This window comes from Chamaea fasciata, unplaced genomic scaffold (genome assembly GCF_029207755.1).
Source record: "Chamaea fasciata isolate MVZ Bird 193981 ecotype frontalis unplaced genomic scaffold, bChaFas1.0.hap1 SCAF_3, whole genome shotgun sequence".
Classification (NCBI taxonomy): domain Eukaryota; kingdom Metazoa; phylum Chordata; class Aves; order Passeriformes; family Sylviidae; genus Chamaea; species Chamaea fasciata.
In genome coordinates, this window is record NW_027094088.1 from 113,514,306 (window position 1) to 113,542,038 (window position 27,733).

Below are 27,733 nucleotides of genomic sequence, written 5' to 3' on the forward strand. Positions count from 1 at the left end.
TGTGATCGTGGACCATTCCTGCTCCGTGATTTCTGATTGTCCCATTCCTGAGATTTCTGATTGTCCCATTCCTGTGATTTCTGATTGTCCCATTCCTGAGATTTCTGACTGTCCCATTCCTGAGATTTCTGATTGTCCCATTCCTGTGATTTCTGATTGTCCCATTCCTGTGATTTCTGATTGTCCCATTCCTGAGATTTCTGTTCCCATCCTGTGATTTCTGTTCCTGTCCTGTGATTTCTGTTCCCATTCTCTGATTTCTGTTCCCGTTCTGTGATTTCTGTTCCCGTCCTGTGATTTCTGTTCCCATTCCGTGATTTCTGTTCCCATTCCGTGATTTCCATTCTGTGGTCCCTCACCGTTTCTGGTTGTTTGTTCACCGTTATTTGAACCCCCCTGCGTGTCCTGCCCTGCTGTTCCTGGGCCCTCCCCGGGCCCTCCCCAGGCCGCTGCAGTTGAGTCAAAATTGGGGTTTTTCAATGTTTGCCACAAACCATCCCCAGGGAGGGCTGACCCTCGTGTCCAGGGGCTCCATTAATGGGAATTCCATGGGATCGCAGGGCTGGGAGGGAAGGGAAGAGAGGCTGGGGCTGCCCCTGGATCCCTGGGAGTGTCCGTGGCCAGGGCCTGGGGCAGCCTGGGATGGTGGGAGCCGTCCCTGCCCTGGGTTCCAGCTGGGATTTGGGGTCAGGGATGGTGGGAGCCGTCCCTGCCCTGGGTTCCAGCTGGGATTTGGGGTCAGGGATGGTGGGAGCCATCCCTGCCCGGGGTTCCAGCTGGGATTTGGGGTCAGGGATGGTGGGAGCCGTCCCTGCCCGGGGTTCCAGCTGGGATTTGGGGTCAGGGATGGTGGGAGCCGTCCCTGCCCGGGGTTCCAGCTGGGATTTGGGGTCAGGGATGGTGGGAGCCGTCCCTGCCCGGGGTTCCAGCTGGGATTTGGGGTCAGGGATGGTGGGAGCCGTCCCTGCCCGGGGTTCCAGCTGGGATTTGGGGTCAGGGATGGTGGGAGCCGTCCCTGCCCGGGGTTCCAGCTGGGATTTGGGGTCAGGGATGGTGGGAGCCGTCCCTGCCCGGGGTTCCAGCTGGGATTTGGGGTCAGGGATGGTGGGAGCCGTCCCTGCCCGGGGTTCCAGCTGGGATTTGGGGTCAGGGATGGTGGGAGCCGTCCCTGCCCGGGGTTCCAGCTGGGATTTGGGGTCAGGGATGGTGGGAACTGTCCCTGCCCGGGGTTCCAGGTGGGATTTGGGGTCAGGGATGGTGGGAGCCGTCCCTGCCCGGGGTTCCAGCTGGGATTTGGGGTCAGGGATGGTGGGAGCCGTCCCTGCCCGGGGTTCCAGCTGGGATTTGGGGTCAGGGATGGTGGGAGCCGTCCCTGCCCGGGGTTCCAGGTGGGATTTGGGTTCGGGGATGGTGGGAGCTGTCCCTGCCCTGGGTTCCAGCTGGGATCTCAGGTCCCTGCCCACCCAATCCATCCTGGCCCATGGCTCCATCCAGCCTTGGCTGCCCCTCGTCCTGCCTCTCCTGCGGTGGCCAGGCTGTGATGAGCCTTCCCCGGGGACCCCTCCGTGCTCCTGCCAGGGCTGTCAGCGGCAGCTCCGGGGAAATGCAGCAGACAGATCCCATTTCTCCGCTCCCATTTCCTGCCTGGTGATTTCCTGGCGGTGATTTATCCCTGCCCCGCTCAGCCCCGGCCCCAGGCAGCTCTGGCCCTCCTCACGGGGCTCCTGCACATCTCCGCTCACTGCCAAGGCCTCGCTTTTCAAACTAACAGCTTTTTTTTGGCCAGGGAGGAGATGATTGAGGATCTTTTCGCTGACCCTGGTGGTGGTGGGAGGCACCGGGGTGGGATTTGGGATGTGGGGAGGGCACTGAGCAGAGCCAGGCGCCACATCTGCCCAACAGCACCACCGTCACAGCTGAAGGGCCTCAAATCTTGGGAGAAAAAAAAAAAACAAAACCCAAAAATGTCTGCTCAAAGCCATGGAATTGTCCCCCAGCCGTTCCCAGGCTCCTCTGCAGGGCTGGCGGGGGAAAACAGCTTCTCGGTGATCAGTGAGAAGAAGCGGCTTTAAATTAAGGGAAAGGTCCTGGTTAATCCTGCTCCGATGGGGAGATCAGCCCGGGAAGGTTCGTGGGTTTCCAGGCCAGAAGGAGCTTTTATCCCACGAGTTTTAATTCCGTGGCCTGGATTTCTGGTGTGTGTGTGGGGGGGGATTTCTGTGCCCCCCTGAGCTGCTGGTCCCTGCGAGGCTGGGGGGAGTCACCTGGAAGGGCTGGAATTGCTGCTTTGGGACAGGCCAGGGTGTGTCCGGCAGCCCTGGTGTCACACACAGCTGGCTCCTGGCTGGGAGAGGACAAAAACCCCTGGAAAAATCGGAATTACCCGGGGAACTGCGGGCTGGGTGACATTTCCCTCCTTCCCAGCAATCCTCCTGCAGCTGAAGGCAGGCCGTGCCTCCCCCAGCCCAGGCCCAGCCACAGTGGGCACTTCCCTGCTTCCAAAGGGGAGAAATCCCCCACAATTTCACTTTTTTTTTTTGTCCTCCAAGTCAGGAGGGCAGGGACACCTTCCCCTGGGGCAGCCCGGGGCCAAAAACCGTCCTGCCCAAAGCGGCCGGCGCCGTCCCGTGCCCCAGGGCTCCCTGCTGCCCTTGTCCCACCTTCGAGGGGCACAGGTGTCACCTGTGCTCCCCCAGAGCCCCCCTGTGCCCCGTGTCCTGCCTCCAGCTGCGGGGGGATTGCCGGCAGTGAGGGAAATGCCGCCCAGCCCAGAGTTCCCGCAGTAATTCCCGTTTTTTCGGGTTTTTTTCCTTGGATGTTGTCCTCTCCCAGCACGGGGCTGACCCCTGTGTCCCCAGCTCCTGCCGTGCCGCAGGTGCTGGCCCCATCTCCCGTCCTTTCACTGGGGGGTTTTGGGTGAAAATCAGCGTTTGTGTGGAAAAAAATGTCACACGATAATTAATCTCTCCTCTCTCTCTCTCTCTCTCTCTCTCTCTCTCTCTCCACCTTTTTCTCCTGCCGACGTCTCCAGGAAGAAGAGCAGAAGCAGGCAGTAAGTCGACTTCGCTTTGTGGCTGATTTTTTTCTGGGTGTTGTTTTTTTTTTTTTTTTTCCTTTCCTTGCTGCGTGAAATCCATTTCTCGTTAATTGGGCTTGTATGCAAATTAACCCCGGGAACGGGGCAGGAAGCTGAGCGTGGTTTGTGTGTGTTATCCCAGAATTATCCCGCCCTCCCTTTCCAGGGAAGTTTCCTGCCCCGACGAGCCTTTGGTGGGACCGCACACAGCCAGGAAAACTCGGCTGAGTTTTGTGGGAATATCCTCGGGAAGGGCTCCGCGTGCCCAGGGAAACTTTCCTTGTCCCTTCAGGAAATCCTTCCCTTCCCCTCCTCGCCACGTGCGAGCCCGCGCGTGAAAAGAAAAAAAAAAAAAAACAAAAAAAACCCCAAAAAAAACCCCAATTAACGATTTTAATATTCCGGGCACGGCTCCGCGCCCGTGGGGGCTCGCAGGAGCCCCGGAGAGGAGGAGCGGGGAGCAGGGGACATTCCGCTTTTCCCGGTGTGAAATCCGGGATCCACTGCAGAGGGAGCCCTGCCGCTTCTCCTCGGCGGCGGCCGCCGGCGCTTCGCTCGTGGTGTGAGCGCCGCTCCGGGCCGCAGGGCGGAGGGAGCCCCGGCCGCCCCGGACCCGGCCGGGGGATTGCCCCGGGCTCTGGCCGGACGGGCAGAGCGGGGCGGAGCGGGCCTGCTGCTGACCGTGCCGTGGGGGTACGCGGGCTGAAACCGCCCGGCCGCCGGGATCGCGCCTGGGATTGTGATGGTCCCGCGTGGGATTGTGATGGTCCCGGGTGATCCCGGGTGGGATTGTGATGGTCCCGGGTGGGATTGTGATGGTCCCGCGTGGGTTTGTGATGGTCCCGGGTGATCCCGGGTGGGATTGTGATGGTCACGGGTGGGTTTGTGATGGTCCCGGGTGGGATTGTGATGGTCCCGTGTGGGATTGTGATGGTCCCGGGTGATCCCGGGTGGGATTGTGATGGTCCTGGGTGGGTTTGTGATGGTCCCGGGTGGGATTGTGATGGTCCCGGGTGATCCCGGGTGGGTTTGTGATGGTCCTGGGTGGGTTTGTGATGATCCCGAGTGGGTTTGTGATGGTCCTGGGTGGGATTGTGATGATCCCGGGTGGGTTTGTGATGGTCCCGGGTGGGTTTGTGATGGTCCTGGGTGGGTTTGTGCCGGTCCCGGGTGGGTTTGTGCCGGTCCCGGGTGGGTTTGTGCTGGTCCTGGGTGATCCTGGGTGGGTTTGTAATGGTCCTGGGTGGGTTTGTGCCGGTCCCGGGTGGGTTTGTGATGGTCCTGGGTGGGTTTGTGCCGGTCCCGGGTGGGTTTGTGATGGTCCTGGGTGATCCTGGGTGGGTTTGTGCTGATCCTGGGTGGGTTTGTGCTGCCTTCGGTGCTCCTGGTTGGGTTTGTGCTGGTCCTGGGTGATCCTGAGTGGGTTTGTGCTAGTCTTTGGTGTTCCTGGGTGGGTTCTGCTGGTCCTGGGTGGGTTTTTGGTGCCTCTGGTGACTCCTGGCTGGGGTTTTGCTGGACATGGTTGGGGTTTTGGTGCATTTAGTGACTCCTAGGTGGGGTTTTGCTGGTCTTTGGTGATCCTGGGTGGGTTTTTGCTGCCTTTGCTGGTCCTGGGTTGTTTTGTGCTGATCCTGGGTGGGTTTTTGCTGGTCCTCGGTGGGTTTTTGGTGCCTTTGCTGATCCTGGATGGGTTTTGCTGGCCCTGGGTGGGTTTTTCCATCCCAGCCCCTCCCCACCCTCCCAGGGAAGAATTTTTCCTGTGTCCAACCCAACCCCCTCCCTGGCTTTGCCGAAGCCCCCGGCCGACGGGATTTATTTGGTTTATCGCAGGGACCAGGCTGGGGCGGGAGCTTCAGGGTAAACACGGGATCAGGGAAGAGGGTGAGCAATTCCACGTCCCCTTTTCCCTGGGCGCTGTGTCAGGAGGAGGACGAGGAGCCCAAACCGAGATGAGGAGCCAGGAGCGGAGGAGCCGGAACGGACGTGGGGCTCGGGAGAGGCAGAATTTGAGCGGCCAAAGGACACGGTGCTGCTCTGCAGGAGCCGAAAGTTCACATCCTCCCTCTGCAGGGCCCGGAGCAGCCTGAGCTGCTCCCCTGGGAGCCCTCAGCCCCTGGCCAGGTGTGCTGGCCGTGAGGAGAAGGTTCAGGTGTCTCAGCCCCTGGCCAGGTGTGCTGGCTGTGAGGAGAAGGTTCAGGTGTCTCAGCCCCTGGCCAGGTGTGCTGGCCGTGAGGAGAAGGTTCAGGTGTCTCAGCCCCTGGCCAGGTGTGCTGGCCGTGAGGAGAAGGTTCAGGTGTCTCAGCCCCTGGCCAGGTGTGCTGGCCGTGAGGAGAAGGTTCAGGTGTCTCAGCCCCTGGCCAGGTGTGCTGGCTGTGAGGAGAAGGTTCAGGTGTCTCAGCCCCTGGCCAGGTGTGCTGGCCGTGAGGAGAAGGTTCAGGTGTCTCAGCCCCTGGCCAGGTGTGCTGGCTGTACAGGAGAAGGTTCAGGTGTCTCAGCCCCTGGCCAGGTGTGCTGGCCGTGAGGAGAAGGTTCAGGTGTCTCAGCCCCTGGCCAGGTGTGCTGGCCTTGAGGAGAAGGTTCAGGTTTCCCCTGGGGTCCCCTGGCCTCTGCAGGTCCCGTCCCGCGGTCAGAAGTCCAGGGGAAGATGTCAGGAACTGCCACCAGGAGCGGGATCTGTGCTCCTGGCGCTGGCCCTGGGTGGGTTTTGCTGGCCCTTGGTGGGTTTTTGGTGCCTTTGGTGATCCTGGGTGGGTTTGTGCCGGTCCTGGGTGGGTTTGTGCCGGTCCTGGGTGGGTTTTGCTGGCCCTTGGTGGGTTTTTGGTGCCTTTGGTGATCCTGGGTGGGTTTGTGCCGGTCCTGGGTGGGTTTGTGCCGGTCCTGGGTGGGTTTGTGCTGGCCCTGGGTGGGTTTGTGCTGGCCCTGGGTGGGTTTTGCTGGCCCTTGGTGGGTTTTTGGTGCCTTTGGTGATCCTGGGTGGGTTTGTGCCGGTCCTGGGTGGGTTTAGACCCATGAATCCATTGTAGGAATCGGCAAACCCCGGCGTGGTTTGGGCTGGGAGGGAGCTCAGAGCCCCCCGGGGCCACCCCAGCCACGGCAGGGACACCCCGCGCTGTCCCAGGCTGCTCCCAGCCCCGGTGTCCAGCCTGGCCTGGGATATTTTATCCACGATCTCCGTGGCAGGATCAGGGTGGGATTTCTGTTGCAGACCCTCTCCCACCCCGTGGGTGTTCCCTGTTGTCCCCGTTCCTGAGGATTTGCCGTGCTGGTGGCTTTCCTCGTTCCCCTCTCGTCTCCACGAGTCATTCCTTGCCCCATTTGGGGACAGGTATTCCCGAGGCTGTCACAGCTGTGTTTCTGTCCTGGGGAGATCGCTGGGATGACCGGGGAGATGTTTCCCCGGGAGATTTGCATTCCTCTTGGCAAGATCTGACGTTCCCGGCTGTTTGTCTGGTCCCTGGGAAAGGCGACGGGTTTGGCAGAACTCTGGAACCGTCTCTTCCCTGGGCACGGGCTGCAAGCAGTTAAATGATCCCCCTCGTGCAGTCCAGGATGTGAAAAATTTATTGCTTCCCTGCTGAATTTCACAGCCGTGCTGACTCTTCTGAAACAATGCTTCCCTCGCTCCGCGGGCAAGTGCTCCGGCACGTCACCGGGCTGGAGGAGCTCGCTGAGCTCCCTGTGGGCCCCGACTCCCGCTGCCGGCCCCAGGCGCCAGCCTGGCACCCGCATAACTCCCGGAGGAGTGGGCAGCGGCAGCTTTTCCACGGCGTCTTCGCCTTCATAGAAGCCCAGAGCTGAAGAGCCCCGGAGTTTTCTCACCGCTCACCGTGGAATCGCGTCCGTTCCGGAGACAGAGCTCAGGAACGTCCACTGAGGTGTCGATGGCATTCGAGTGAATTCAGCGCTGTCGCCTGGAGAAAGGGGTTGCTTCTGCAGTCACGGGGTGGTGTGGGCGGGAAGGGACCTTAAATAATCCCACGCAGTGATGGCAGGGACACCTTCCTGCACCCCAGGGTGCTCCAAGCCCCGTGCAACCCGGCCTCGGGCGCTGCCAGGGACGGGGCGTCCACGAAAACTCCTCTTCTTGTGGCCTTTTAGAAGAAGTTCACAAAGTTCCTTCCGTGCAGAGTCGTGGAAAATCCAGCAGAAGCCACCAGATCTTCATCCCAACGCTGTCCCTGCAGGAGAACGTCCCTGGAGCTGACCTGGGGGTGAATAACGCTCCCAATGCCCACTAATTCAATCGCAGAGGGATTAATATCAACCGTAGTTCCTCTGGGTGCATCTGCAAGACTTTCCCCGGGATCGTTCCCCAGCCTGGAAGGGTAATCAAAGCCACGTGAAGGACATCTGGATCCACTGCTGCTTTATGTGGCACCTGGCCCTTATTAATACTAATGAGGAAATGGCAGTTTGGGATTTCTTGACCTCACATGAAATCCATTTCTCTGGGCAAAGGTTGCTAACAGACGGCAGCAATTTGGGGCTCCGCTCGTCATCTGCTGCACAGACTCCGCTGCTCCGCTTTGGCCCTTCCCTCTGTCGGGAGGAGTCCCTTTTCCCCACCTCGTCTCTTTCTAAGGCTTGTCTTTTTCAAAGGCAGCCCTGGGACATCTTGTCAAGGCATGTTGTGCTCAGCAGCGGGGCCGAGGTCGGGCCCGACACGACCAAACCATCCTGTCGGGCATAAATCACTCCTTTACTAACTCTGCCGCGAACTTTGCATCTTTTTGAAGTCGGTGGTTCCTTGGCCCCTCTCCAGTTCGTTCTTTACCTCCCCGGCACACAAATACGCTTTTTGCAACTCTTGGGGCAGAGGGAAGGGCTGCGGGGAGACGCAGCAAGCTGGGAACGTGGGGAGAGGAGGTTCTGTGGAAACCTCCGGGCTCCTTCCGGAAGGGCAGAGGGACAGTTCAGTGGGGCACTGTAATGGCAGGGCCAGGAGTGATGGGTTCACGCCGAAAGAGGGGAAATTTGGATTAGGTTCTGCCCAAGAATCCTCCCCTGGGAGCGGGGGCAGGCCCTGGCACAGCTGGGGCTGCCCCTGGATCCCTGGAAATGTTCCAGCCCAGGTTGGACATTGGGGCTTGGAGCAGCCTGGGACAGTGGGAGGTGGCCCTGGGACAGCGGGAGGTGGCCCTGGGACAGCGGGAGGTGGCCCTGCCCACGGCAGGGGTGGCACTGGGTGGGCTGGAGGTGAAGGAATTCTGGCAGGGGTGGCACTGGGTGGGTTGGAGGTGAAGGGATTCCGTGAAGGAGTTTTGTGAAGGGATTGTTCCCAGTTGTTGTTCAGTTATCCTTTGAAGGCATCCCGGGTGTGGCAGGGACAGATGTCTGTGCCCCATCCCTGGACAGTGGCTGAAGGTTTTGGGGTGTCTCCTTCCTGGCCAAGCACCTCCTTGACAAACGGGACCAATTGTGGCTCCGCTGTCGGAGTAAAACCTTTGAACTGTGGAGGGGCTTTTTTGGGATTTTTTTGTAGTTGCAGCCGATCCGAAGCGGGCTAGAAGCAAGATAAAGAAACGCAGCAAACGCAGGCCTGGTGCTGCTGGAATTGCAGAAACATTAGAGATTGAAGGCCTCGGGAGCGCTGAGGTTGGAGGTTGCTGTGGTGTCAGCCAGGAGGGTGACCACCGCCCCTGGTGCCTGGCGGCTCCTGCACAGCACGGATTTACAGCCTGCTGTCAGAAAATCCCAGCCCTGCCCACAGCCAGGCACGGAGTAAACACTGCCACAGGAAGGGGAAAAACCTCTACCTGGAACCAATTTCTCTGCGGTGCTGCATCAAAACAGTCCCACCTCCGAGCCTGGCTCTGTGGAATGTCAGTCCCAGCTGCAGCCTCGGCCTCGCGTGACGCTTTCAGCCCAAAACCTCTCGGGGGGTTTTTTTTAATTTATCAAAGTGAAATGGGAGTTGCTCTAAACACCCGAACGGTCGTGTAATCCAAACTGGGTTTCGGGAGAAGAGCTCGTATTGTATTTGTGATTATCCTGTGATTTACTGCTGTAAATATCCCCGCAGCAGCCTGGAGCAGATGTGCTTCGATCCACAAAGAATTAAAACAGCCGAGAAATAGGAAATGTTGGGGTTTTTAACTGGTGTAGTTCAGGGGGAGTGCCCAAGGCCAGGCTGGACAGATCTGCAGATCTGCTGGACATCAAGATCTGCTGGAATTCTGTAGCTGAGTTAATCTGGCCCGGGATGCAGATCTGCTGGAATTCTGAGCCTGAGTTAATCCGGTCCAGGATGCAGATCTGCTGGAATTCTGAGCCTGAGTTCATCCGGCCCAGGATGCAGATCTGCTGGAATTCTGTAGCTGAGTTAATCCGGCCCAGGATGCAGATCTGCTGGAATTCTGTAGCTGAGTTAATCTGGCCCAGGATGCAGATCTGCTGGAATTCTGAGCCTGAGTTAATCCGGCCCAGGATGCAGATCTGCTGGAATTCTGTAGCTGAGTTAATCTGGCCCAGGATGCAGATCTGCTGGAATTCTGAGCCTGAGTTCATCCGGCCCAGGATGCAGATCTGCTGGAATTCGGAGCCTGAGTTAATCTGGCCCAGGATGCAGATCTGCTGGAATTCTGTAGCTGAGTTAATCCGGCCCAGGATGCAGATCTGCTGGAATTCTGTAGCTGAGTTAATCCGGCCCAGGATGCAGATCTGCTGGAATTCTGTAGTTGAGTTAATCTGGCCCAGGATGCAGATCTGCTGGAATTCTGAGCCTGAGTTAATCCGGCCCAGGATGCAGATCTGCTGGAATTCTGAGCCTGAGTTCACCTGATGGGCTCGTTAGGGCTGTCAGCACGCAGGATTAGGCTGCCAATGATCTGGAGCACGGAGCTGCTGGAAGCAAACCTGCGATGCCTCCAAATGAGCCCCACGGTGGGCAGGGGCAGTGGCTGCTGGTGCTTTCCCAGGCCCGGGAATCCTGATCTCTGTGAGAGCGCTTCCCTCACCCCCACTTGGTGAAATTCAACAGGGGAAAGGGGCGGAGAAAAGAAAAGTTATATTCACCTGAGCAGGGTCTGCATAGAACCATCCACTCATGGAATGGTTTGGGTGGGAAGGGACCTCACAGCCCACCCAGTGCCACCCTCTGCCATGGCAGGGACATCTCAAACTGTCCCAGGCTGCTCCAAGCTCCAGTGTCCAGCCTGGGCTGGAACATTTCCAGGGATCCAGGGGCAGCCCCAGCTGTGCCAGGGCCTGCCCACCCTGCCCAGCCTGTCTGCCGGGACCTTATCCCAGCCCCAGCTCCCTCCAGGATGTGTCATTCCCACTGCTCCGGGAATTGCCCAGGTCCCTCTGCCCCACTGGGACACGGAGCTTCTGCCTGGGAACAGATTGAAGTGAAAGGGATCTTGCTCACACACCAGCCCAGGAGCCAGCAGGTCTCAGAGAAACAATTCAGACCGGTAAACATCTCATCACGCCCCAAAATAAACGGGGGTTTTGTATAAAAACTTCCCCAAGCCTGGAAACAACTTCTTTTATCTCCTTCTCTTCCGTTGGAGCCGGGATTAATGCACGGGAGAGGCAGTGTCCACGTCTGGACTCAGATGTTGGTTCATTCTTGTGCAGTCTCACAAGCTGTGAGCCCCGGCTAACGAGGTAGGAAATGGAGGTGCCTCTAACTCTCTCCAAGGTTATTCAAGCACTAATTACCCAATAATGAGATGAAACCCGAATTATTTATACCTTTAACCCAATAATTGAGCACACAAGGCCCACAGTGCAGACCCCGTCACCCAATTACAGAAAACCACCCAAACCCATGAAGAGGAAGGTGAAAAAGAAGGACTTAGACAACACCCCAAATCCTCCACCTTGCTTTCTACAGATTAATATATTCTAAACCCTTAAACTCCGGGTTTTGCACCCTGTGACATCACACCCTTCTATCCAAACCCCACACCCACAATCCCAGCGCTGTCGCTCCATTTTGGGAGCCTTTTCCACGGCCTCAGGTCCAATGCAGTTTTTGCTTGGGGGTCAGTGCCTGTCGGAACAGAAAGGCTGGAACTCCCAGTGCCCAGGGCTCCAACAGGAACCTGTGACACGGGAAAGGTGAGAGCAGAGTCTGAGGGTGGGCAGGCCCTGGCACAGCTGGGGCTGCCCCTGGATCCCTGGCAGTGCCCAAGGCCAGGCTGGACATTTGGGATAAGCGGGAGATGTCCCTGCCCGTGGAACTGGACGAGCTTTGAGGTCCTTTCCCATCCAAACCATGCCAGGAGTCTGTAACCTGGCCCCAAACAGCAGTGCCTGTTGCTGTGAGCACAGCCAAACCACAGGGATTTATTCCCAGTTGTTGCGTTTGTTGTTTTTTTTTCCCCTTTCAAAGAAGAAAAACATTTCTTTATTTTTTCCCTGATGTTTAATCCAGAAGAAGAGTCGGTGTCTCAGGCCAGGGGTGAAGCGTCCTGCTCTCACTTCCCTGTGGAAAAACTGAGGGATGGGTCACATTTTCATCCCCGGGCAGGGAGTGCGCAGGGCCCGCCGTCTGCTCCCCATCGGCAGGAACAAACCTCCTCCCCAGGAGAGCCCTGAGTGCGGGACGTGGGGCTGGGTGATCCAGGGGGCTTTTCCAGGGGAAAACAGCGCCGGGAAGGGCACAGCAGCCCCGGGCTCCCTGGCAGGGGCAGGGTGAAGCCTCTGGGATCTCTCCCCTCCTCCGGGGGCTCTTGGCAGCCGCGGCCGTGTGTTCTGCATTAGAGGAGAGGCACTCCCCCCCCGAGATCAAAGGGCTGTGCTGGGACACCGGGGCCGCCTGGGACCGGCGTGCCTGCAGCAGCTGTGGGGCCGGGCAGCAGCCCCGGGACGGGGGATCCTCGCCGTGGGGCACGGCGAAGCGGGGAGAGCCGTCCTGCCAGCCCACAGCCTGTGCCGGCTGTGCCTGCTGCCCGTCCTGGGCTTCCCCAGGCTCCTGCAAAGCCTTCCCCCGCTTCCTTCTGCCCGTCCTGGGCTTCCTCAGGCTCCTGCAAAGCCTTCCCCCGCTTCCTTCTGCCCGTCCTGGGCTTCCCCAGGCTCCTGCAAAGCCTTCCCCCGCTTCCTTCTGCCCGTCCTGGGCTTCCTCAGGCTCCTGCAAAGCCTTCCCCCGCTTCCTTCTGCCCGTCCTGGGCTTCCTCAGGCTCCTGCAAAGCCTTCCCCCGCTTCCTTCTGCCCGTCCTGGGCTTCCTCAGGCTCCTGCAAAGCCTTCCCCCGCTTCCTTCTGCCCGTCCTGGGCGCTTCCTCAGGCTCCTGCAAAGCCTTCCCCCGCTTCCTTCTGCCCGTCCTGGGCTTCCTCAGGCTCCTGCAAAGCCTTCCCCCGCTTCCTTCTGTCCGTCCTGGGCTTCCTCAGGCTCCTGCAAAGCCTTCCCCCGCTTCCTTCTGCCCGTCCTGGGCTTCCTCAGGCTCCTGCAAAGCCTTCCACCTTTTCCTTCTGTCCGTCCTGGGCTTCCTCTTGTCTCTGCTGAATCTCCCACCTCTCCCTGGCGCTGTGGTGTGGTGATCTTTGGTGGGAGTGTGGAGCTGTTCCCGTGGGATTCCCAGTGCCCCGGGGGAGGGAGCTGGGGCTTATCCTGCCCTCCCCAGGGCTGCCGGACGCCCTGGGCCGCTTTCCCAAGGCTGGGAAAAGCAGTGCTGGGGGAGCCCAGGGGCACCCCCGGTCCTGGGGACCTGAGGAGGTTCCTGCCCAGAGGTGCCCAAACCCCCACCCCAGAGGCCAGCCTGGGCCATGGGCACTGCTGGAGGGTAAATATCACCCTCCTTCTCCTGCTCCTCCTGGGACAGCAGCAGGAATTTCCCCATGGAAAGGGTGCTCAGGCCTTGGGAGGTTTGGAGTGCCCATGCCTGGAGGTGTCCCAGGAATTCCTGGATGTGGCACGCACTCAGGGCTCTTTGGGACAAGGTGGGGACTGAGGCACAGTTGGACTGGATGGGCTGGGAGGGATTTTCCAGCCTCAGGGATCCCTCTGGGAATGGAAACACTGCCTGCCCCGGGTGTGTGCAGAGCTCTGAGCATCACTGGAAGTGCTGAGCAGAAGCAGGAGGAGGAGGAGGAGGAGGAGGAGGAGGGGTGAGGTCTGCACCGTGACGAGGCAGCTCTGCTGTGCCTGTGTCATCCCCTCACGTTTCCCAGCCTGTGGAGGCAAACCCCGCGGATGATTCCCAGGATGTGCCTTTGGGAAGGGCTGGCAGTGCCCTCGCAGGCAGCTCCTCTGCATCTCGTGCTGCTGCTGCTGACGAGCCAGGAATGGCAAAGGACAAAAAAAAAAAAGGATGACAAATCCCTGAGTTTGACAGGAAAATAGGGAAGGTTGCTGGCTGCTCACCTAGGGAAATGGGAGAGCTGGAAATAAGAGCCTCAGTCTGCCTGGAGCACAGACAAATTCACCCAAAGAGCCACAAATCCATCCATCCCTCCATCCATCCATCCATCCATCCATCCATCCATCCATCCATCCATCCTTCCTCCTCAGCCCCCTAAGTTAATACTCATCACAGTCTTCCTGGGAAGGGCTGAAAAGCGTGTTTTGGAAAGTGCTGGTTTTACATCAGCAGCGAGAGCTGCCTTCCTTCCCTTCCCTCAGCTGTGCTCCTCGCTGTGCTGTGCCCTGCTCGTCAAACTCCTCATTTCTCACTGAACCCGTTTCATTCAGGGAGGATCCGTAGGTGCAGGAATCAAACCCTGCACGCGCCCTGTCATTCCGTGGTTCGGTCTGAGTTTATTGAGAGCAAAAATCCACATTTCTTGATCCTGTTAGGAGTGCGTTCTTCACGCCGGGCCGTGGCCAGCGAGCGATCCATCTTGCTACAGATCTATTTTTAGTGCTCTGGCTGTGCCTGTCGGCTGTGGATGAACATCCCAGCGCTGAGCAGGGTTGCCTCGTTTGGGAGGAGACAGCAGCTGGAGCAGCAGAGCGAGACCCACCACAGGGGCTTTGCCTCCTTCGTTTTCTGTTGTTTCATCTTGGCGACAGCGGCGTTTTTCCTCGGAGGCTTTGTGGCCAGAGAGGTTCCCTGCTGTCCCCGCTGCACTCCCTCAGGAGCATCACCCCCAGGGATGTTCTGGGGCAGAGCTCAGGGCTGGCAGGGTTCTGGCAGTTCCCAGGCCCCTCAGCCCCCACGGGATATCTGTGTTTGCCCCTTCCCCACCCACGTCCTGGAGGAGAGCGGGGTGCTCCTCACTGATTCTCCCTGGCCGGGGAGGAGAGCGCCCGGAGCTCATCCACACCTCAGCTGGAAGAGGGAAGGACGTTTTGCCTTCCGCGCCCGTTTCCACAGCTGGAATCAACCTGGAGCGCGGCTCTGTGTGGGTTTTAGGCCTTTGGTGCAGTGCCCAACCTCAGGCTCATCTCAGCACAAACTCTGGAAGCACCAGAGGCCACCCAAGCTGGGAATTCCCACGTGGCGGTGGTGACAGGTTAGAAGAGGGAGGTAAAACGGATGCCTCGAACTCATTCCAGGGTTATTTCTGCCCTAATCACCCAATAACGAGGTGACACCTTTATGATTGATACTCTTGACCCAATAATTGACCGCACAAGGCCCGCAGTGCCGACCTTTTCCACCCAATTAGGAAAAAAAAACACCCAAACCCCAGAAGGACTTAGCCAATGCCCTAAATCCTCTATCTTGCCCCATATGTATTGCTATACACTAAAATCCTAAAATCTGAGCTTTCAGAATTCCAGCAGGGAGCGTCCCTGCCCGTGGCAGGGGTGGGATGGAAGGAGCTTTGAGGTCCCTTCCCACCCAGCCGTGCTGGGATGGCTCTGGGATCCACCTCCAAGCCCCAAGAAGTGACCGCAGCCGTGCTGGGATGGCTCTGGGATCCACCTCCAAGCCCCAAAAAGTGACCCCAGCCGTGCTGGGATGGCTCTGGGATCCACCTCCAAGCCCCAAGAAGTGACCGCAGCCACGGGCAGTGTCACAGCCCCGCTCTGGCCTCTCCACCATGGGGTTTTTTAATCTTCTTTTCTTCTGTCAGAGCCGGCGTTAAACGCTCAAGAGACACAGTCTCCACGTCCGGACTCAGATGTTTATTAATTCTTGCCTGTGTTACGGTCTCACAAGCTGTGAGTTCTGGCTAACGAGGTGAAAAATGTCTCTGCCTCTTCCCAGTGCAGTGTTTCCTTGAGGGCCAGTGCCTGCTAGAACACAAAGAAGGGCCTCAAATTCTCATCTTCCAGGGTTCCGACACTCCACCAGAGCTTGCTCCCCGCAGCTCTCGCTGCTCGGAGCCTCCCATGAAGCCCCCGAAGGAGGATTTGAGGCCTGACGGTGGGTTCACCTGAGGAAGGGGGTGGTGGCACTCCGTTATTCCGTGTCCTCACTGCAGGAGCCGGTGAGGCCCTCACCCCTCATGGATAACGTGGGGTTTTTCCCAGGATTTCTGCCATGCCAGCAGCTCGTGGAGTGCTCTGGGAGCCTCCGTCCCAGGCCACGAGCAGCCAGGGAATCACGGCAGCAACACCTGCCTGGGCCGCGCTCATCCCCAGCGCACGGCTTCCCAAGCGCGGGTCTCCAGAGCCCTTGAGGACCGCACAAAACATTGGGAAAGTGTTCCAGGAAATGATGGCAGGCACGAGGAATTTAAATATTTTCCCGAGTTTGCTGTCCTCGCCCACACTCTGCCTTCGCCGGCTCCCTCCTCTCCTCTTTCCCAGCCGGCTCAAGCCTTGAGCTGCCGTTTTCAAGGCTCCTGCAGCACCCCGGAGCTGCTTTCACACTTCCTCCCTCCCTGCCTGCCTGCCTTTAAACAACAGATGAGCAACCCCCTGAGTGCAGCCGGTGTTTTTCCCCCCCCCCTTCCCTGCAGCAGCCGAAGCCACATCATTAATTAATGATTAATCCTCGGGCGCAGTTAGCGGTTGTTTTCCATCACCGCCCCACACACCGCTCTCCCCCGGGGATGACTCCACACCTTCCTTTCCTCCGCACACGTCAGAGGAGCCTCGGGGGCTCAGTTTGGAACCAGAGTTGCTCTTCTTCTCTTCCTTCCCTCCCTCCCTCCCTCCCTCCCTCCCCCGGGTCCCTCCAGGAGCATCCCAAATGTGCAGCAGCATCCCGGCCCTCCTGGCTGCTCTTGCTCCAGCTCACCCCTGGGCTGGCTCTGGCCGAGTCTCCTGCAGCTGGGACGGATCTCTGGAGATGTGAGCACCCCTGGAGGCGTCCCAGGAATTCCCGGAGGTGGCACCCAGTGCCGGGGACAAAGCGGGGATGGGGCACGGCTCGGGCTGGATGGGCTGGGAGGGATTTTTTTTTCCAGCCCCAGTGATTCTTCCCCTGCCCAACCTCCTGCCCACCCCTTTTCTGGGTGGTTTCCTTGCAGCCTTGGGAGTGACACGGGAGCTGCAAGCTCAGAGAGTTCAGACTGTGCAGTAATTGGGTGTTGCTGCACACAGCCTCTTCTCTCATGAAAGGAACGATAACGTGTAGTTTTGTCGTCTTTCTTTCCATGAGTCAGGTGGGGTTTTTTGGGTTTTTTTTTTTTCCTCAAAGCAGCCTTTTCAAAGTGTCAGGAGCGTTTCCACTCCTCGGGAAGACAACTGCTCCCCTACCACTGCTTTTGATGCGCTTCTCCGATTCTGTGTAGAAACTGGAAATTTCTAACCGTAGGAAATGGGGGGTTTGTACAAAAAAACTTCCCCGAGCCAGCTCACCTGCCTAATTCAGGTTTTGAATCCTGCGCAGTTCCATTCTGTATTCGCCGTTGGAACCCAGAAATATCGCGGGTGCTGTTGTGGGAACGTGGTGGTACAAAGGATCCCCCATGGGTCTGAATTCCCATTTCTGCCTCTGCTGCACCCCAGGCTGCTGGAGAACACGTTGTCTCCAGCCCGGGGTGTTCGTGTGGTGCCTCAGCTGGGTTTGATTTGACCTCTCCTTGCCCATCTCGGCGTTTCCATCCTGTGAACGTGCCCGCTCCCAGTGGCCCAGTCAGCCTTTGGGAGAAGGGGGATGTCCCCAGGCCGTTCCAGATCTTTAATTAATGCCTCTGCTTGGCTTTCCTTCCCTGGTGATCACCTTCTCCTGGCTGCCTGTGGCGCACCGTGGGCTCCAGAAGTGTTTGGCTCTGGGGTTCCCCTCTCCCCCTCGGCATTCCCAGCTCCCCTTCCCTTTGCCACCAAAAGCTCCTGATGCCAATCCTCAGTCACAGCCCTGTCGTTTTGTGCTGTTCCGGTCTCCTCTCAGCTTTTCTCTTCTTTTCCCTGATGTCAAATGTCCTTTTTCCTGATGTCTTTTTCCTCTTCTGTTCTTTTTCTTTGGGCTGATGTGAGCTTCCCAGTCATTCCACTTTCCCTTTTACTGTTATCCTGGAAAACGCTATTATGCCACTGGAATTTCCCTGTTACTTCGAGATCTATTAAAAATGGATATCAATAGGCCAAAAAACAAACCTCTTCAAGCAGCTCTCCAGGGTCTCTGCAGGCCAGGTTCCCCAGCCTGCTGCCTTGGGAAGTGCGTGTCTGCAGGGGACGGTGTGCTGGCACTGAGGTTCTGGGCTGCAGGAGGGCAGAAACGCTGCTCCCTGCACGAGGATGAGTTGTCCCAGCAGCTGTGACTTCATCCCTGTCCCCGGTGGCTTCATCCCTGTCCCCTGTGGCTTCATCCCTGTCCCCGTCCTGAGGCCCAGGTGCTGATCCTGAGCGTGGCTGCTGCACTTGGCAGGAGAAGGCACTGGCAGAGTTCCCTGGGGAGCTCTTGCAGACCCAGCTCGAGCTGAAATCCTCCAAAAACGCTGAGCTTCGCTTTGCACTCTGGAGTTTGTGCCCAAACAGGGGCTCCTTTTCTGGCTGTGCCGCTTCATCCCATTGCTTTGAACCCAACAACCAACCCCCCATGGTCCACAATGTGAATTTTTCTACCCGATTACAAGATACCACCCAAACCCAGGAAGAAGAAGGTGAAGAAGACTTAGCCTATGCCCTAAATCTTCCATCTTGCTCTCTCTCTCTCTATATATTACTATATTCTAAACCTTTAAACTCTAAGTTTTCCACCCTGTGACATCACACCCTTCTATCCAAACCCCACACCCACAATCCCAGGGCTGTCACTCCATTTTGGGAGCCTTTTCCACGGCCTCAGGTCAAATGCAGTGTTTTCTTGAAGGTCAGTGCCTGTCAGCACAGAAAGGCCGGAATTCTCAGCTTCCAGAGTTCCAACAGGCAGCCTTTGTCCATGTGCTTTCTCCTCTGGAGATCCTGGACTCACGGTTTGGCTTCTGCCAAGATGGACAACAGAGTTTGTGTGTCCCCCCAGCCCCGATTCCTCCTTTTCCATTTGGGATTGCTCTCTCTGCCGGCCTGATCCAGACCCGTTCTGCAGGACTTTAGGGTGAGGGTGGACCCACGGATGGATTCCTGGGTGGGTTGACACCTCCAGAGCGTGCCCCGGTGACACACGGAGCTGTGGTGACACCCAGCCCCTGCCGTGGGCAGCCAGCTCTGGGATCGTGAGTGCCCCCACGCCAGCGCAGCCTCCGGAGCCTCCGGAGCGTGTGTGCGAGCCTCTGCTCTGCCTCTGTATCAGTGATTCATCCTCACCTTTCTGTGTCGTCAGGAAGTGTCATTAGAGCGCGGGTTATTTTTGTGCGCCTCATCAGAATGTGAAGGGGGATGGATCCCCGAGGAATTCCTCCCGGATCCTCCCGCCAGGCAGGTCTGTCTTTTCGGCAGCACCCGCGTCCTCCTGGCTTTGGGGAGGATGCGGAGGCCCAGCTCACAGCCCTGAGCGGTGCTGGCAGACCCAACCCCTGCAGGTTGCTCCTCTCGGGGGCTCTTCCCCAGCTCTTGCCTCTTCTTTGGGCTCTGCGGTGGCGGGGAGATTTCACGCCTCTGCCTCACGGTCACAAGTGATCCTTTCAGACAACCCGTCCTTTCAGCCTGCTGTCCCCGTGTGTGTCCCTGGCCATGGCTGTCCCAACCCCTTCATGCTTTGCCTTCACCGGGGGCTCCTGGACGTGTCTCTTTTTGTCTCCCCCGGCCCCCCGAAGGCCCCGAGCTCTTTTTCCACGCTGTGAAAAGGCAGCGGGGCTGATCCCGGATTACCGAGGTTCTCCTTTGTTGTGGATGTGTCGTCGTTCCCCCAGCTGGGGCTGCTGCATGCCCCAGCCCGCTCAGAGCTCCCTGTGCAGACCTGTTTGTGGGCCTGGGCTCTCAGCTGCCCAGGAGGAATTCCAGCCGTGGCTTTTGGGAAGCTGGATCTGATCAGAGGCCGTCAGTTCTGGTTCTTATCCCCAGAGCTCTTGGGTGGGATGGTTCCCATCAGCACAGCCCCGGATCCTCCAGGAGTTCAGCTCCGCAGCACAAGACGGGGAAAAGGAAATCCTGGAAATAACGCACCAAAGGGCTCCTTATCCCAGGGGAGCTGGGGACGGTCCTCAGGACACTGTGTCACCCCAGTCCTGCCTGTCCCTGCTGCCATGGCCGGGTGCTGGGCAGCTCCTCCTCCACCCCCACCACCCCCTACCGTCGCTTTCCTCCTTTTTTATGGCAGTTTTCCTGAAAAACTCTGGAGTGAGAGCAGCCCCTCTGCCTGCATGGGCACCCCCAGCGTGGATGTGGAGCCCCTCTGCTGTCACAGGGGATGCAGGGACCCAGGGAACGGCTTCCCAGGGCCAGAGGGCGGGGCTGGATGGGATCCTGGGCAGGGATTGTTCCCTGGCAGGGTGGGCAGGCCCTGGCACAGATGTGGCTGCCCCTGGATCCCTGGCAGTGTCCTGGATGGGGTTTGGAACAACCTGGGACAGTGGGAGGTGTCCCTGCCATGGCCGGGGTGGCCCTGGGTGGTTTTTAGGTCCCTTCCCACCCAAACCACTCCGGGATTCCATGATCTGACCCTGCCATTACTTTATTCCTGTTTCTGTGTCAGGAATGCTGCTCCGGGGCCACACTGACAGGCCACACAGAAGCTTTAGGACTTCATGGGAAGGAAATCTGGGCAAGAAAAGCCGATTTGGTGATTTGAGCAGACCCCAGGTTTGGTTTCTGAAGGCACAGACACGGGATTTGCGTGGCAGGGGATTCGCCCGCAGCATCCTCAGTGCCCACAGCAGGAAATAATTCCGTGGTGGCGGAGCTGGGTCGCCGCCAGCTCCCAGAGGACAGTGCCTGGGACAGTGCAAGGTGTCCCTGCCACGGCAGGGGTGGCACTGGATGGGATTTAGGCTCCCTCCAACCCAAACCATTCCAGGATTCCATGAATTTGAGCTTTTGATATTTTCCGGGCATGGAGAACGCCTCTCTGTGCCCAGGGATGGGCACACTCCGCTCACTCTGCTGCCCTTCAGCTCGAATGAAGTTCCCAGGCTGGTTTTTTAAGGACAGGGAAATCCCGGGACAGAGAAATCTGCTGCTGGCCTGGGATGCTCCCACAACCAGAGGTTCTGCTCCTGCAGCCCCTCCAGCAGCAGCTCCCAGCCCCGAGCCAAAGGCCAAGCCAGCAGCCTGAAAACAAAACTGCGAGAATTCTGGAAGATAACGCTCGGGTTTAGCCTTTGTAATCCAAGCTGGTGGTGGCCCCCATGCCTTGGGAAGGCTGAGCTGGAACAGAGACTGGACGGGGCTAAGAGAATAATGTAGAGATTTATTCAAAGGCCTTTAAGGATCCACCTTGGGCAGGACAAGAGCCTGGCCAGGGCTGCACCCAAGGTGGGCACAAAATGGTCGAAAAATAGACACAAAATAGACACAAAGTGGACACAAAATGGGCAAATGGTCACGGGGTCTCACACTTTTGTAACTTTTGGTCCATTTGCACGTTGGGGTTGAATTGTCCATTTCCAGCTCCAGGCTGTGAGGTCCCATCCCTGTTGTCCCTCCCTCCAGCCCACCCTTGTTTGTGCTGTTGGGGCTGAGAGTTGTCCTCGGTGTGCAGCAGGAGAAGGATTTGTTTTGTGTCCCCGCTGTGTGCAGAGCCCAGTGACACTGAACGTGAGCTCAGAGCTGCACCCCTGGGCAGCGCAGAACGTGGAACACACGAAAGCTCCGATGAAGGCAGGAACTGGGGCCGGGAATTGAGGCCGGGCAGGCGGAAGGCAGGAATTGGGGCCGGGAATTGAGGCCGGGCAGGCGGAAGGCAGGAATTGGGGCCGGGAACTGAGGCCGGGGAGGCGGAAGGCAGGAATTGGGGCCGGGAACTGAGGCAGGGATGGCCGGAGGCAGGAATTGGGGCCGGGAACTGAGGCCGGGGAGGCGGAAGGCAGGAATTGGGGCCGGGAACTGAGGCCGGGGAGGCCGTGCCGGTGCTGAGGGAACAAACGCGGCCCATGTTGAGCGCAGCCCCGGGCGAGGCCCCGCTGAGGGCGGCGGGAAATGGCGGATGAAAGCAAAAATGTCAGCCTTTGAAAGGAGCCGGGGAGAAGGCGGCGTTCTGTGTGGCAACCCAGAGTGTTTTTTTATTGTTTCCTGATCTCCCCCCCCCCCGCCGCCCAGCTCTCGGTGCCGCAGCTGGGGGGAGAGGGAGGAACGAAAACAAACGGCGGTGGGTGCGTGAGGAGCTCAGGCGGCTCGGGGGGAGCAGGAGGAGCCCCGAGCATGGCGGGGCAGGGCCGGGGAGCCCTCCTGAGGGAAAGGCTCGTCCCTGGGCCGGGAGAAGGGCTGGGCTGCTCCCCGGGACCTGCTGCAGGACGTGGGAGAGCCAAGGGCTGCCTTCCAGGCTCTCTCCCCCTTCCCCTGGCCATAATAATCGGGGCTGGGGTGGGCAGAGAATCGCTGGCCGTGAGGAGACACAGGGTGAATTCCTGAGGGAGCGGCTCCCACCTTCCCTGGGGACATGGGATGGTCACACTGATGTCCCCAAGCAGCTCCCACCCTCCCTGGGGACACGGGATGGTCACACTGATGTCCCCAAGCAGCTCCCACCCTCCCTGGGGACACGGGATGGTCACACTGATGTCCCCGAGGAGCTCCCACCCTCCCTGGGGACACGGGATGGTCACACTGCTGTCCCCGAGCAGCTCCCACCCTCCCTGGGGACACGGGATGGTCACACTGCTGTCCCCGAGCAGCTCCCACCCTCCCTGGGGACACGGGATGGTCACACTGATGTCCCCGAGGAGCTCCCACCCTCCCTGGGGACACGGGATGGTCACACTGCTGTCCCCGAGCAGCTCCCACCCTCCCTGGGGACACGGGATGGTCACACTGGTGTCCCCGAGGAGCCCCCACCCTCCCTGGGGACACAGAGTGACCACACTGGTGTCCCCAGGCAGCTCCCACCCTCCCTGGGGACACTGGGTATATACGTATATTATGGATATCCTGTGTATATCCATAAATATAAATATATATATATGAAAAATATGTATATTTATATATAAATAAACAAATATAAATTTATATTTATATATATAAATATATATAATATATATATTTAAATATCCTGTGTATGTCCTGTATTCCCTTTCCCAAGCCCAGAAAAGCCATTTCCCACCTGTTTAGTTACGGTGCCAGTAGGTGCCTGGCCAATTCCAGAAGGGGTTGACAGAACCATTCAAGGGACACTCGCAGGGCCATCCACATGGGACCGTTGGTTCCCAGTAGATCCCTGGTGGACTGATGGATTGATGGATTGGTGGATTGGCAGATTGGTGGATTGGTGGATTGATGGATTGGTGGATTGATGGATTGTTGGATTGATGGATTGGTGGATTGATGGATTGATGGATTGGTGGATTGATGGATTGGTGGATTGGCGGATTGATGGATTGGTGGATTGATGGATTGGCGGATTGGTGGATTGATGGATTGGCGGATTGGTGGATTGATGGATTGATGGATTGGTGGATTGATGGATTGGTGGATTGGCGGATTGATGGATTGGTGGATTGATGGATTGGCGGATTGTTGGATTGATGGATAGATGGATTGATGGATTGGTGGATTGATGGATTGGTGGATTGATGGATTGGTGGATTGATGGATTGGTGGATTGATGGATTGGTGGATTGGTGGATTGATGGATTGATGGATTGGTGGATTGGTGGATTGTTGGATTGATGGATTGGTGGACTGATGGATTGGTGGATTGGCGGATTGATGGATTGGCGGATTGGTGGATTGATGGATTGATGGATTGTTGGATTGATGGATAGATGGATTGATGGATTGGCAGATTGGCGGATTGATGGATTGATGGATTGGTGGATTGGTGGATTGGTGGACTGATGGATTGATGGATTGGTGGATTGGTGGATTGGCGGATTGGCGGATTGGTGGATTGGCGGATTGATGGATTGATGGATTAGTGAATTGGTGGATTGTTGGATTGATGGATTGGTGGATTGATGGATTGATGGATTGGTGGATTGATGGATTGGTGGATTGATGGATTGGCGGATTGGTGGATTGATGGATTGATGGATTGGTGGATTGGTGGATTGGCGGATTGATGGATTGGTGGATTGATGGATTGGTGGATTGGCGGATTGGTGGATTGATGGATTGATGGATTGGCGGATTGGTGGATTGGTGGATTGATGGATTGGCGGATTGTTGGATTGATGGATTGGTGGATTGGTGGATTGGTGGACTGATGGATTGATGGATTGGTGGATTGGTGGATTGATGGATTGGTGGATTGATGGATTGGCAGATTAGCAGATTGGTGGATTGATGGATTGGCGGATTGGTGGATTGATGGATTGGCGGATTGGTTGATTGGTGGATTGGTGGATTGATGGATTGATGGATTGGTGGACTGGTGGATTCCTCACCTTCCCAAGCCAGCAGCCTGAAAACAAAACTGCAATAATTTTGCAAGATAACACTTGGATTCAGCCTCTGTAATCCAGGCTGGTGCTGGCCCCGATGCCTTAGGAAGGCACAGGGTTATAGGGTGGGTCCAGTAAGAACAGGAAAAAGTGGTGCAAAGGGGTGAATATGAACTGAGGGGACTAATGGGGTCCCAGGGGTGGAACAGTGCAGCAGATTTAACCCAGTGGGGTTCAAGGGAAAGAAGAACATTCTGGCAGAGATGGTAACAGAGTGATGCAAACTTAACAAACCAACAGAACAATGAAATATTAGTGTGCGTCTGCGAAGGCCCGTGGGAGGAAAGTTTTCCTCACCATCATCCAAAAGGGGATCTTTCCCCATTTGTCTCAGTCCCTCCAGGGCTGAGGCAGGGCTAACTTTTGGGTAAGGAGGACAATGGAGACCCAAAGGCTGCTCCCTGTGCAGCCAGGTCCCCTCTCCTCCCCTGGCTGTGTGCCCCCAGCGCAGGCCTTGGTGTGTCCGGTTAATGATCTGCTTTTGGGCAATTCCCTGGGTTTTTTGGTGGGACAGGCCACGGGCCGTGCTCTGGGGGTTGGATCGTGAGTATCCCTGGCTGGCATTGCTGAGGAGCCGGGGCGGGCAGGGATCCAAACCACAGCACAGAATCCCAGGATCCCCGAGGCTGGGAAATCCTTCCCAGCCCATCCAGTCCCAGCTGTGCCTGATCCCAGGGATCCAAACCACAGCACAGAATCCCAGGATCCCCGAGGCTGGGAAATCCCTCCCAGCTCATCCAGTCCCAGCTGTGCCTGATCCCAGGGATCCAAACCACAGCACAGAATCCCAGGATCCCCGAGGCTGGGAAATCCCTCCCAGCCCATCCAGTCCCAGCTGTGCCCGATCCCCACCTTGTCACTGAGTGCCACATGCAGGAATTCCTGGGACACCTCCAGGGATGGGCACCCCAAAGCTCCCTGGGCAGCCCCAAGGCCTGAGCAGCCTTTCCCTGGGGAAATTCCTGCTGCTGTCCAAGCAGGCGTGGTGCAGAGCGCTGTTGGTGTTTGCCCCCCAGCCCTGTCTCCCCATCTGTATTTGACAGGTCTGCGCGTCCCTGTGGATGTCGGGGTGTCACGGCACACTCAGCATTCCCACCCCGTGCCCTCTGGGTGTGGGAACCCGCCAGGATGGGGCAGGGATGGGGTCTGAGCACCCACCCCACCCCACCCGGGGGCTCTGTGGGGTCTGTGGGGCCGGGCAGGGCACACCCTGCCTCTCCGCCTCCGTTGCCATGAAACTGTCCCCGCGTTGCTCGGCTTTAGCCGGGGATTTTATTAATGCCTCGCCAAGGTTATTAGCCTTCCCCACTAATGAGCCTTTCATGTGTTCCTCGGCGTGCCCGCTCCGGGAGGCGGCTGGAGCCGGGAGCCCACGGAGGACGAGGAAATTCAATTTCCCTGCAACAATCGGGTTAACAGCCCCGGCTGGGGGTGGTGTGTGTGGGGGGGGGTTGATTTAGGGGGCCTTGTTTTCTGGTTTAAATATTTCCCTCAAAGAGTGTTTGCAGGAGGGGGGGGGGGGGGGGCTTTGGATTATTTTTAGCGCACGCTTCGATCGAGCTGGAATTATTCAGGCAGCAGCAGCAGCAGCAGCAGCAGCAGTTTTCATGCGCAGCTCTGGAAAGGGCTTCTCCTCCCTTCCTGGTTAACGTAAATAATTGTTAAATTACTGGTGAAAAAAAAAAAAAAAAAGAAAAGAAAAGTCAAATGGCAACACGCAGCCCCAAATCCCCGAGAAATCCCTCGCGGGGAAACTGCAGCCCCGTGACTGCGCCCGTGATGTTGAGTGCGGCAGAGGCTGCGGGGCCGGCACGGGGCTCCCCAAACCGGGGTGTGTGTCACCCCGAGGTGTCACCGAGCCCCCGGCACCGCCCTGAGCCCCGCGGAGCTGTGAGGACAAGAGCCGCGTCCCGCTCCGACCGGCCCAGCAGCATTCCAGCTCCTGTCACAGCCCAAAGGCAGTCGGTGTGAGCGGGGGAAAAGCATCCCCTGAGCGCAGACGCTCCAGAGCAAACTCCTGCTCCCTCCCGTGCAGCGTAGGCTGGATGAGCCTCATGCAAAGCAGCTTTAAATGTGGTTGGAAAAGGTTTTTTGGGTTTGGTTGGGTGGTTTTTTTTTTTTTCCCCTCCCCAAAATCAGTTGTCAAGGGTTTTCTGTTAAAATAGAAAGACGTGTAAATTGAAATTCCTCTGTAGTTCATTATTTCTGGCCTGAATTAATTACCATTCAGCCTTCCTGCGAGGGGACTCGGATTTGCTCGTGGCTGCAGGCAGGAGGAGATGGCTGGGGCTTTGGAGATGGGCACCAGAGCTCAGGCCTGAGGTGTTTCCCAGCCTGAACTCCTGTGAGGCTCCATGAAGAACGGCAGGGATCCTTGGAGAAGAAGCTGCGGGCGCCCCTCCATCCCTGGAAGTGTCCAGGGCCAGCTTTGGGGCTCCGGGCTGAGACAGTGTGTCCCTGGCAGGGCTTGGAATGGGATGAGCTTTAAGGTCCCTTCTCCCAGCCCTGGGGTTTGGGGTTCTGTGAAGTCCCAGGGAGGCTGGTGGGGAAGCCCATCCCTGCTGAAGCTCTGGCTCACCCAGCAGCGCTGAAGGACCTGGGCCAGGGGGGACGGAGCAGGTTTAGGGATCTGCAGGCACAGCGCAGCCAGGGGCACGGGAGGGAAGGGCTGCCCTGCGGATCCGGCAGCCCCAGAGCAGTGCTGCAGGCTCAGAGCTGAGGCCAGCCTGGTTGGGAAGGGTTCCCAGAGCTGTCCAGAAACATCTGCCACGAGGGGATTATGGAGAGCAGAGCCAGCTGGGCTGGCCGCGGGGTCTCCTTACAGCTGCATTCCCCCACGGCTCCGTGCCTCACCTGCTGAACAGCAGCTCTGCAGGAAAAAAAAAAGCACCTGGAACGGCGGAAAACACGAGTTTTGGCGTTGTTTTAGCGGCAAGAACTGAGAGTTTTCTGTCGCCTTCCCGTCCAGTGTTGGTTCTGTGGTTGTGTGGTCACAGAGCCAGCAAATCCTGGAGTGGTTTGGGTGGGAGGGGATCTTACATCTCATCTCATTCCCCCTCACCCTGGGCAGGGGGTGGCACTGGATGGGCTTTGAGGTCTTCTCTGTGATGTTTCTGTGCTAAAATCAGAGTTTCTCGGTGAGCACCTTGAGGTTCAGGGACTTCTCCTAGGGATCTTTGGTTCAGTTTCCCACTTGAGGCAGATGAACTTGATGATTGGGACTCAGCTGAAGGTCTTCTCCAACCTCAACAATTCCACAATTCCATGACTCCTGGCACCAGATCAGGTTAGTTCTGGCTGCACGTGGCTTTGGGAAGCTCTGAGGGCTGGGGGGTCCTGTCCCTGTCTGGGGCAGCTTTTGCAATGTCCCTGTCCCACAGAGCCGTGTTGGAGGCCATGCAGGAGCTGCTGAGAGGAGGCAGAAGGGAAATAAAAGGGAAATCCAGGAATTCCCTCGGGAGTGGCTGCCCAGAGGCGTGCTGGGGCCTCCCTGGGGAGGATTTCACAGAGCAGCTGAAGAGGAGCCTGAGCGGCACCTGGGGGGTGACCTTGCTCCAGAAAGGTGCTCCAAAACCCCTTCAAGGCTCCTTCCAACCCCATTTTTTACGGCTTTTCTCATCCCTTTTCCCTTTAAAACCTCCCTCTGTCACGGTGGTGGTGGAAAATTTGGCAGCAGCTCCCCAGAGGGTGGGGGGACGTGCAGCTCAGCTGCTGGGGGCAGGGAGGTGATGGTGGAGCAGCGCCTTGGAGAGCTGCTGAAAGCTCTGGTGGGCACTGCTTCCCTTCATCCAGCCCTTCCCCTGCAGCTGCTCCGTGCTCGGGGCACAGCCCGGCCTCTTTTCCCTGGAAATGACACTTTGGGTTAAACCTCACGGCTCTTGTGTACAAGACTCGGTGAG

The 27,733-nt window shown here is 57.9% G+C and overlaps 1 protein-coding gene across 3 annotated transcripts in view; it reads left to right on the top strand.

Moving 5' to 3' along the window:
• Positions 1-27,733, top strand: part of DTNB (dystrobrevin beta) — a 159,247-nt gene that overhangs the window by 107,637 nt on the left and 23,877 nt on the right. For all 3 annotated transcript variants that reach the window (XM_066180189.1, XM_066180191.1, XM_066180192.1), the window contains one exon: positions 3,032-3,052. In XM_066180189.1, the coding sequence (XP_066036286.1) occupies positions 3,032-3,052 (21 nt within the window). The remainder of the gene's footprint in view (positions 1-3,031; positions 3,053-27,733) is intronic.